This window comes from Gobio gobio (genome assembly GCF_949357685.1).
Source record: "Gobio gobio genome assembly, chromosome: 12".
Lineage (NCBI taxonomy): Eukaryota > Metazoa > Chordata > Actinopteri > Cypriniformes > Gobionidae > Gobio > Gobio gobio.
Genome location: NC_137105.1, coordinates 9683880 through 9695959, shown reverse-complemented (window position 1 = coordinate 9695959; position 12080 = coordinate 9683880). Strand labels below are relative to the sequence as shown.

The window sequence follows — 12080 nt, the reverse complement described above, 5'->3', positions numbered from 1 at the left end:
CTGCAAACAAAATACACTACCATTCAAATGTCTGGGGTCTAAAAGATGTTAAAACTATTTTTTTAAGTATCTCATGCTCACCAATGCTGCATTTATTTGAACAAAAATATAGTAAACATAGCAATATTGAGAAATATTATTACAATTTAACAGTTTTAATATATTTCAAGAATAGAGTTTTTTTAACTCTAACTGGCCCCAAACTTTTGCATGGGAGTGTATAAATAGCAGAAACAAGCCCTATTGTCAGGAGGTTGTCATTAAATAATAATAATTTGCTTGGCTCTTAAGAACATAAAACACATGCATTCAGAATGATCGATCATGCTTGCAGCACAAACAAACCTGGAAATTTACTTCTCACATGGTATGGATTAAATGCCATTATTTATAAATATAAGTAAAGATGAGTTATACAAATAATACATATAAATTAATTTATATTCATATAAATCATAAATTGTACAAATATCCAAAACCACTAGCCTTAATGAGAGCCATTTAATTAAATATATAAATAAAAAGAAAATGTTATGCTTTACACACCCGTTGCAGCTTATTCAGCCATTTTAAGTGTCAATGGCTATACGTCACATATATAGGCATGTGACGGTATCAAATGTTCATGTTGCTATTAATTGCTGAAGCTTTTATCACGGTATACGGTATTATCACGATATTTAAAGTTGCAAAAAAAGTGTTGTCATAGAAAAGGTTTAATAACTTTCTTAAAACAGAATAAAGTCCAAAAGAACTATAAAGAACAATAGGTAACACTTTACAATAATGTCTCACTAGTTAATGCATTAACATAATCAAAGAGCGAATAGCTACATTTTTACAGAAGTTATTCTTCTTTGATAATGTTAGTTTAAAAAAGCAGTTGTTAGTGTTAGTTCAGGTCCATTAAATAATACAGTTACAACTTTTGATAGTTTTTAAATGCTGAAATTTACATTTAACTAAGATTAGTAAATACTTTAGAAGTATTTTTCATTTGTAAGTTTGTTAACTAATGTTAAATAATGGAGCCTTATTGTAAAGTGTGTGCCTGAACAATAAAGAATCAGAACATATTCAAACAATATCTAGGGCATGTCATTTAGTCCAGATTGAAATATACAAAAAATGTAAGTTTGAAAATGAATAGCCTTAAGTCTTTAAGTATTAGGTTATGTGATGAGCACCGTAGCAAATACAGACATCTGAATGGCTGTGTGAAACATTTAAATAGTACTGTTTAGTATCGCAGGTCTGTTTTGTTTACGAGGATTACCGGGGAAGCGGCTGCATTTCTGCTGTTCCATTAGCGCCATCTGCTGTCAGCGAGTGTAAATGTGCATTTTCCTTCAGCGCATCTCCTTCACTCGTTCTGCGCGTTCCTCTTTGATGTGTTGTTCATTTTAAATGGTTGATGGGTAAAGTATTCATAAAATGCATTCAAAAAAATCGGAATAATTTGTAATAAATACTTATTCACGGTATTTTGAAGTGCCCACGATAACAATACCGTGCATGTTCCTTATCGTGATGTATCGTATTACCGCATACCGGCGCATGTCTAGTAGTCACATAGCAGTAGGGTTGGGTACCGAAACCCAGTGCCATACCTAGAGTATATAACCGGCATGTAACAGTACCGGACCGAATCAGAACGCAGATTTCGGTGCCACTTCAATTCAAACGTGCTTTCGTGCTTTGGCTGGCGCTGAGCCAGAGATAGACGCACTCAGCACTTGACACATGTCACAACTATTGAGTGTTTTCAACTACATCATGTTTATTTTAGGTTTCTGACATTTAAATGCTCATAAGTACTAGCAAAAAATACACACTGATGTCTATGGAAGCCGCAATAACAATCCGTTCAGACAGTTATAATTTGACTACGTGTTTTATTCATATCAGATACACATTATATAGTACGTATATAGTTTAGTCTATTCTTCTCCCAGTTCAACGGTCACTTACCATGGAAACAATAAGGCGATGCGTTCTAAAATATTTAGCCAGAGAATATGGTCATATTTCAAAATGAAGCTGAACCTTGAAGCTGGTTTGTAGCATACCAAGAATACCGACTTCTTTGCTGTTATTAGTACTGTAGTGTAGCTGTGAATTTGTGAAGTTAATTGTGTTTTGTATTTACTTATTTATTTAAGTATACTTTGAACTTTTAATAAATTGTTCAATTTAAAAATAATAATTTAAAAAAATGCAATAAAAAGCCATTCCTTAATCTCATCCACCTCGTTTTGTGGCTCTTTTTTTTTTTTAAGAATCAGTTCAGCACCGTTTAGGCACCGGTACCGTTTTAAAAGTATTTAAAACAATACACAACCCTACATAGCAGTGGTCAAAAAAGATTATTTTCATCAGTTCCACCTTCTAAACTCATCAGAGATATTGATTCAAACGGAAATTCAATTCCCACATGACCTTTGAGTTTGTCTAAAAACAGTAGTTTATTTAGCTTGGAATTTTCTCCAGGGACATCAGAGAAAAACACTAACATTTTCGAATCAGATGGCAATTAAATCACAGATTACCACCTGTAAATGCTGGAATTACATTACGTCCCCCTGGGAAATAATTACCGCCGGAATAGGGCTTTAGAGCAGTATGTTAGAATGCTATTCCAACCAAAGCCTTTCTCTCTCTCTCTCTCTCTCAAACTGCATGGTTTTCCTCCTGCAATCCATCATTCTCCTCCTACACACTCTCTCCTCCTCTCACATGTGTGTGATGTGGAAAACATGCTACACACAAACAGCACCGCTAATGTGTAGGCTTTCACACATGCTAAAAATTCTGCTGGCAGTGGCACCAGATTGCCTTAGAGATATGCAATTACAATGACAGACATCTCATCAGAAACACTTTTACAAGCACAAGTTGTGATTGTATCTAGACAAGATCTAAACTAGACTATATCCAGTGTCATTATTGTTAACTAAAATAAAACTATTTAAAATCACATTTGTTCAAGATGAAATAAAATATAAATATTAGAGCCCGACCGATATATCGGCCGGCCGATATTAGGCCTTTTCCAAACTATCGGTATCGGCATTTATTTATTTAAATGAATATTTTTTTTTTTTAAAAGGGACGAAACACCGCTCAAACACATTGAGTGTTGGCGTCTTTAATATATTTTTATGCTCCTCTGTTCTGTTGTGACAATAAAACAAACAAGTTTATTTTTAAACTGCATTTTCATATTATTTTAGAGAGGCTGAGTTATCATGAATAACTACAAATAACTCATGTAAGGGAAATCTGTTTAAGGGTTTTTTACGCGTTTCTGTTATTTTAATATATTTATTTATTTTTAATATATATCGGCTGAGATATCGGAATATCGGATTTTTAAATGACCAAATATTTGTATCGGTATCGGCCTTAAAAATCCTTTATCGGTCGGGCTCTAATAAATATTTGATGAAAACAAAAATAAAAATAAAATATTTTTTAAATTTGCAACTAAAAGTTACTAAAAGTACTAAAATTACTAAAACTGAAATAAAAATAAATAACAGCTAAAAGAATAATAAAAATGACAAAAACACAAAAACAAAATTCCCGACACTAATATTAAAATAAAAACTGAAAACATACAAATAAAAGTTTTTAAAATATGAATAAATAGAGCCTTAATATATAAATCAACATTATTATATTATAGTTTTTTAGAATGTCAAAGCAAATCTGATTTGGGCAAATGTCCAAACAAACAAACAATAAAAAAAGAAAATAGTTGAAATCAGTTGGAAATAAAAATATTGACCTGTCAGAATTGTCATCAGTGGATCTTAAAAAGATATAAGCCTACTAACAGCCGAGTGACATTCATACAGGAATTTGCCTTGCCTATTTAGCAACTAATTGTGCTTCATTAAAAACAACCAGAGCGCAGATGCCAAGTGTCAGTCACAGATGAGTGTCTCCATGACGACGCAATAAATAAATCTGTCACGATTGCAGCATCCAGGTATCTCTGCACGGTCATCACTTGCAAGAGATAGTGGTGCTTTTGACTTAGCAGCCACTCAGAAAAACCCATGCAACCATATAGCAACAACCCAGAACATCTTAGCAACTGCACAGCAACACCCTAGCGACCATCCACACTCTTACACCATTGCAGAGTGTTTTGCAATGGCAGACAACATACACTTTGTACTTTGTAAAAAAATATAATATATAACTATTAAATATTTCATTAATCAAGCAGTGGCGGCTTGTCAGGTGAAAATCGGAGGACGATAATTTAATGTTCATAATAATACAATTGCAGTTATTCATTTCAGTTCTCAGAATGTGTTTTTCAGAATTGCAATTTCACCACTGTAGCACCATAGTCAGAACCACCACAAATCAGCTGATGTTACAATCGTTAAAACTGTGCTAAAGCGAGGGGAAGGGGAGGCAAAATATTTGATTGCCAACACATTTACCAACCTACCATTCGAACAGCAGCTACAAATTAAATCAATCAGCTTCACTAAACTGCCAAATGTGTTCTTTTAACACAGACATTTAAAAGGACAGATGGATGGATTTTTGCTTCAAGTGATAGGCTAGGTGAGTGAAATTATATTGTTGTGCTGTGCATGCATATTACTAGGATATTGGCTGTTTATTAGTGCGTATAAAGCACATATTAATGCCTTATTCTGCATGACCTTATTCTACGTCTTTTATTCCTACCCAATACCCAAACCTATCAACCAATTTACTTACTAATAAGCAGTGAATTTAAATTAGGAGTTTATTGAGGCAAAAGTCGTAGTTAATTATGGGGAACACATATTCACTATTAAAGGAACACAATGACTTTTTGGGACTTTAGCTTATTCACCGTATCCCCCAGAGTTGGATAAGTCCATACATACATAAGTCTGACAAACCCACCGCTAGCCTAGCTTAGCACAAAGACTGGAGGTAAACGGCTCCAGCTAGCCTACAGCTCAATAAGTGACAAAATAACACCAACATTTTCCTATTTACATGTTGATGTGATGTGTATAGTTACATCGTGTACTAAGGCCGACGGAAAATTAAAAGTTGTGATTTTCTAGACCGATATGGCTAGGAACTATAATCTCAGGTGCTGCGTACCGTAAAACTTCAAATAATATCCCGGGCTTCTATTTACCCTAATCACCGAACTGCACCGGCTTGTTTTTGAAACAGGCGTCTATAAGAGACAGGCTTTTAATTTAGTGTTGAGATGTTCAAGCGTGACGGTAGGAGGTTACCACATTATATTACATTTTATTTATAATTAATTCGAATGTGTTTAAAAATCATTTAATGTAAGAAATGTCTTAGATTATTGGCAGCACAAAAAACGAAACGATGTGACAGCAATGGGCAGAACAATATAAGTTACCGCTAAAATCCATTGAGCGTATGAACTTGTTGCCCGAAACACATCAACAAGAAAGAATGAAGGCTACCCTGTAAAACAACTGCAATCATGTGATAGAAAATTACTCTATTCATCACTATCATCATCCCCGTGATTCTCAATTACAAGTTCATGGGCGAATTCCTCCTCCTCGTTGCTCTCCTCCACTTCTCCAGCCTCCGCTAACTCTGCCTGCCTTGCTCGCACTAACAGCTCCGCCCAGATGCGCACGGCTCTCCCTCTTTAAAACAATGGATAAGGTGATCCTCGCTTCCATCAGAAGCTACGGTCAGGCCACATACCTAAGGATAACATCCCGAAGTTAATGAAATATATCTCCTCCTTCTCCCTCGCACACACAAACACACGCGCACGTCTGCGCGCAAGCATTAAAGGAATTTTTCAGCCGCTCCGTATCCAGCTTTACCCACGCTTGAAATTTGACAACTGTCAGCTTAAATGTCAAATTATACTTTTCTCCATGGTGGTATTGAGAGAATTAAGAAAAACTGAAGACTTAAAGTTCGTTAACCTCTTTGTTATGTTGCCATAGTGATGAGTCGTTCATGAACGGTTCCGTCTGTCACGTGAAATCTAATCAAAACATAGAACAGACGATCTGACGGGTTTGAGAAGATCAAATACAGCCCGATACTAAAAAACAGACCAGGGGCCAGTTGCATAAACTAAGCCATTATGTTAAGACAGTGTCTTAAGATCTAGTATGAGCCACTAGCAGTTAGGCAAGAGGCATTCAGTCTCACTTTTCGTATCAAATTAGGCCAGTCTATGTTTTTATGTAACTGATTTTAAAAAAATTATGAACAGTCTTAAAGAAAAAAAAGTATGTCTAACTTGTAAGACTAGTCTTAACGGTTTATGCAACCGGCCCCAGGCCTCTATTTGAGACTGGCCTTTATTTACCCAAACCTGTCGTCACACCAGGCGTTGGGACTCGGCTATTATTTGAAGTTTTACGGTATTCATTTTCCGTCTGTCTTAGTACACGATGTAACTATACACATCACAACATGTAAATAGCAAAATGTTGGTGTTATTTTGTCACTTATTGAGCAGTAGGCTAGCTGGAGCCGTTTACCTCCAGTCTTTGTGCTAAGCTAGGCTAGCAGTGGGTGTGTCAGACAGAGTTATGGCACGCACGGAGATGAGAATGGTAAGTATGGACTTATCCAACTCTGGGGGATACGGTGAATAAGCTAAAGTCCCAAAAAGTCGGTGTGTTCCTTTAAGCACAAAAAAATCCTGGGGAGGGGATCCCCAAACCTCTACAATTTACTGTGCCTCCTCTATTTTAAACCTGCCAGCCGGCACTGCAATTAAAGGGATAGTTCACCCAAAAATGAAAATTCTGTCATCATTTACTCATACCGCTATCGCTCGCGTCACAACAGCTAAAGGCTCTCTACACTGGACGCGACTGTGGCGAGGTTGACGAGCGAGAGACGTGGGAGGAGCGAGCGAGACCGGTGCGTGATTGAGAATGAGCGTCACCTGCGACGCACACCGGTCTCGAGTCCTCTCATGAGGGAGCACGGAGGCATATAAGGACGAGCGACACTAGTGGAGGACAAGAGAGGACCAGGCCTGGACTTTACGTTGTTTTGTTATGTGTGCGAGCGGCAGTCATCCGTGAGGGGCTGCCGCTTTTACTTTCATTTTGTGTTTATTATTTTATTAAAGTCTTTTAACGTTCGCCGGTCCCCGCCTCCTTCTTCCCATATCAACGAACTTCATTACAACGACAAAGCGCCCGTTGCAAAGCATTTGTCTTTCGCGTCAATACGTCATAAATAGAACGAGGCATCAGTTTACTGTCAGAGATTTGTTGCATGCGTCACGCTGCATCCCGTGTAAACAACATTACGGACTATAATGGGTTCTGTTGTCTTTTGTGGTGTCGCATCGCGCTGCTCGCATCCGGTGTAGACACGGTGTTATCGATTGTCGATTAGGCAAAGTCATGCGCGTACATGCTGCTCAATCGTGAAACACGTAAAGCGGACACAAGGAAAAATGAAGGGGAATCATTTTATGTTAAAAGGCTGATGACAGAATTTTCATTTTTTGGGTGAACTATCCCTTTAAGTTAGAAATTCTCAAGCCATATGTACTTAAATGTGAAATGACATCACTCCAGAGCAGCTCCACGAGCACAATGGCATTCTACTGAGCAAATCCGATTCTGTGAGAAGAATACATCAGTATCCTGGCAGAGACAGGACCTCTTACCACGGCTCGGGCGGTGATCCAGCAGGGTACGACAGTCCAGTGCCAATCTCCGGGTGGCAACAGGTTCCGGGACAGCCATGAGTATAAGAATATCAGCTCCCACACTCAAAAACAACTCTTAAAGTCACAAAAATAGCTATTTAGATAACCTCTTGGTTATATAAATAAACTAACAAATGAAAATAATCAATAAAAATATATAAAAGAGCAGCTTGCTATCTTGCAACTCACATAATCCTCCAATGTCCTAAAGTACAAAAATACAGAAAGCAAACTAACTTGTTGATCTAATACTCACAAAGCCAAATAAACCAAATGAGAAACTCTAAAAAAATAAATAAATAAACTCCCACCAAACACTTCTGAAATAATATTATGAAAAAATCTTGATGCATGCAAACTAAATCCTCTGTAAAGCGTCTCGTTCTTGCACTTTCTCAGGTCTCTTTTTAAAGTTAATCTCTGGGTTTTTGCAGGGTGTTCAGCTCACGACATCCCTTCAGCTCTGGACAGATTCGTGTGCCTTGTCTCACTTGTCACTTACAGCGTCTCCTCAGTCCGACAAACTCCCACACTCTCTGGAGTTTGAGACAATGACGGAGGAGGAATAGTGGAACTCATTGTGTCAGTGAGATGTTTATTAATGAGAGAGAGAGAGAGAGAGAGAGAGAGAGAGAGAGAGAGAGAGAGAGAGAGAGAGAGAGAGAGAGAGAGAGAGAGAGAGAGAGAGAGAGAGAGAGAGAGAGAGAGAGAGAGAGAGAGAGAGATGCAAACCGGCCAAATCCAATGTCCTGTCCTTACAAAAAGGACTACAAGTAGGCCCAAAAGAAATCTGCATCAGCAGAAACCTTCAAAAAACAAACCTCCAGAGTCTTCTGCAGAATGGAAATTACTATAATTTACCAATGCTTCCAGTTATTAACAGCACAGCACTCTCAAAGTCTGAACAAAAGAACAAAAAAGTTTGCAGATTCCATAAAGTCATAATGTGATGGACATAACAACGGATCTTTTCTTATGTATTGTGGCATTCATCCAAGCAGATTATCCGATATGACAAAAAAAATCCATCAGTTGTTGATTGGATGGTGGCAGTTCTGACAGGTTTATGGGGATTAAATTATTGGATAAAAGTGCAGTCGCTTTTGCGAATAGTCAACATTTTGCTGGCGATTTTCCACAGTTAACAGCTAATGAAAGCACTGCTCACACTGAAATCACTTTCAAACCATGCAGCTTTCTGTTATTCATCACATGAACTAAATCTGCCAAGTGGAACTTTTTCGGCCAAATGCGAAACATAAACATGGATTAATTGTTCACAATAAGATCATTGAGATGCATTTAGAAAATAAAGTGTGAATTTCTATTTAAACCAACTTTAAAGATCTGCTAAAACTTTTTAGGACAGTTTCTTTGACAAAGATGTGATGTTTATGCCCTGACAATTCTCGTTTCTGGGAAACGATAGCCTAAATGCTTCCACCTAAACACTGAGTGATGTGGAAAATTAAACACAATCGTATTACATACTCTGAATGCCAACCAGCTAAATAAAAGCATATCAAATGACTCATAAATAACGATTCAATTTTATACCTGCAAAACTTCTCCTACAGCAGAGCCACATTTAACCAAACCATTGGGGATTCACTCAGTTAACATATACATTTGATTATGCGATAAAAAAAAATGCTACGTGTATATACTTCATATGCATTGAACCTCGGATAATGTAGAATCAAGCTCATACCGGTCATGATGTCTTCCAAGTCACTCCAGATGTCGCTCTTGCACTCAAACAGTTACTGCGACGCACCGGCGTCCAGCGGTCCAAAGCCGGACTTCACGCCAAACAAGGACGCTCTGTTCCGCTCACCCACTGTAACAAAGCCGCAGGATGGTGTGAGGCCTACCGCTAGAGCACATAGATGAGATTCAAAACAGATCCCGCTGCACTTGAACACTGCTTACATTCATATTTATAGGTACAATTAACAACATGTTGGTGTTTTGTGGGTTTTATGATAGTCCATTTTTGTGAAAAATGTATCTTGCAGCTTTCCAGTGTTGTTGTGAGCGATTTCAAACCAAACACGAATTTAAATACTTTTACTAATGAATCACGTTTTAACAGCGTTTTTCTTTTCATTCAGTTAATAAACGGATTTAATAATCCTCAAATAATGTGAAGAACATCTTAAGAAATCAACTGTCTAGACAGGGTGTGCAATTTGTACATGTGTGACTAAAAACAGTTGTTTGGACATTCTCGCTTGACATATTAACACTTTCATAACTATAAAAACCCCTATTTTCATATTTTTATTTCTCACCGCTTGTTTTCAGCTGCATAGTCTGGTAGAACATTAAGCTCCTCTCATGTTCCGTCAACGAGCCAAAATAAACATGATAACTGAATCGAATTCACTGCCTCGCATGTGAATGACGGCGCTTCCACACACACTCATTCAGACTCACTTCCTCTGTCTGAGCTGCACTGTTACAGGAAAGCTGCATAGAGGAATTCAACACTTTCAGATAAATTCATCATGCATAAAGTAATTTTTAACATTTAATCATTGTAATAATAGTAATTATAGTAACCATTATAATAATAATAGTTGTATTACGAATGAATATTCATACACAAACATTTATTAGACAAACCAAATTAATTCATCATGCATTGAAGTGTCAGTTGCTGTTTTTTTATTTATTTTTATTAATAACAATAATAATGTCAAATGAATTAAATCAATAGCTGAAGAACACGTCCATATAAATGTATCATACATTGAAGTGTCAGTTAATTTTTTTTTTATTATTAATAACAATATTACTGTGAATTAAAAGGAATAGCTGAACACTTCCAGAATAATTCATCATGCATTGAAGTACCATTTTCTAATGTTTTGTTTGTTGACCTTTCTGATAAATGGCTCTTTGGGTTCCTGGAATCAATGGGACAGCCTATGCTACGAATGAAGACGTATGCTGATGAAGATACTCTCTTAAAGGGATAGTACATTCTTCTTTCAGACGAATACCATCAGAGTTATATTAAAGGGTACATAACACACACGGTTTCTGACAGTCTCATGTTAATCTTGAGTACCTTTAGAGTAGTATTGCATCCTTCATATCTCCAAAGAGTCTTTAGTTTTATCATAGTTATAAAAGACAAATACGCTGTGCAGATTCTTTCCAAGAACAGCCGAACTTGTGCAGGCTTGCAGTGGGCGGAGCTAAAGTGTCACGAGCACACACACGAAATACATCATGGCATTATCCCTGGATAACTTTTGATTCACTATATATTCATGTTATTTACTATATGCAGTTACGCGGCGATTGCCAACAAAACACACACATTTGATGCAGTTCCACTTACCACCAGCGGTTTCGACTCATGACCGGGAACAAACAAACACACTTCCAGAACTCCGCTGCTGCTCCGGAAAAACAGACCGCATCCACTGTTTCCTTAACGCTGGGTTATTTGGGAAGCTGAAAAGGGTTATCTTTCCCTCACACCCATGAACACACTTCTTTAGTTGATTTTGTGGTCTAAAAACAAAATGACAGCGCTGCCGACGGCTTCCGTAAGCCGAATGAAGCTCGTTGATGAGCGCTCTCTTGCTCTCGCTCTGGTTGATGTCCGCACACGCTCATCTGGGAGAAGTGCCCATATTCTGCCCTTTATGACATCATACAGGGACATTTTACTTTATAAAGTTTTAAATATGGATATTTGTATTACACAAACGCATCGCTTTGATTCAGAGGGCCATTATTAACCCCCGGAGCCGTGTGGAGCAGTTATATGATGGATAGATGCACTTTTGTGGACTTCAAAAACAGAGGAACAATTAACTACCATTATAAAGCATTATAAAACATTTTTAATATAACTCTGATTTTATTCATCTTAAAGAAGAATGTCATATACACGTAGGATGACTAGTTGAGTAAATAATAATTTACTAGGTTGAGTAAATCATAATTTAAATTTTTGGGTGAACTAACCCTTTAATAAAGGGCTTCTGAAGCGAAGCATTTGTGTGAGAGAAATATATTAATAAAGTAAAATATCTAGCTTCCGGCGGACCGCCTTCCATATTTAACCTACAATGAAAGTGTTAACACCTCTCACAGTTCAAATCGCTTATGCTACGTCCGACGTCATACGTCGCGTCAGTTACACTTTTTAAGTTGAATATGGAAGGCGGTAAGGGAAACTAGATATTTTAGCCAGGACATTTTTTAATATAACTCCAATTGTATGCGTCTGAAAGAAGAATGTCATATACACCTAGGATGGCTTAAACTTAGCATTTAGTAAATCATGTGGTAATTTTAATTTTTGGGTAAAATTATCCCTTTAAAAGGTGCAGTAAGTGATTTCTGAGAA

At 37.2% G+C, this 12080-nt stretch overlaps 1 protein-coding gene across 2 annotated transcripts in view; it reads right to left on the bottom strand.

The window, feature by feature from the left end:
* efr3bb (EFR3 homolog Bb) overlaps positions 1-10158 on the bottom strand; it is a 50620-nt gene extending 40462 nt beyond the window's left edge. Inside the window, exons 1-2 of one of the 2 annotated variants that reach the window (XM_079832084.1) lie at positions 10003-10158; positions 9420-9584 (exon numbers count right to left, since the gene is read on the bottom strand). In XM_079832084.1, the coding sequence (XP_079688210.1) occupies positions 9420-9426 (7 nt within the window). In that variant the 5' untranslated portion in view covers positions 9427-9584; positions 10003-10158. The remainder of the gene's footprint in view (positions 1-9419; positions 9585-10002) is intronic. The other variant, XM_079832083.1, reaches the window with a different exon arrangement.
* Between the last annotated feature and the right edge of the window lie 1922 nt (positions 10159-12080).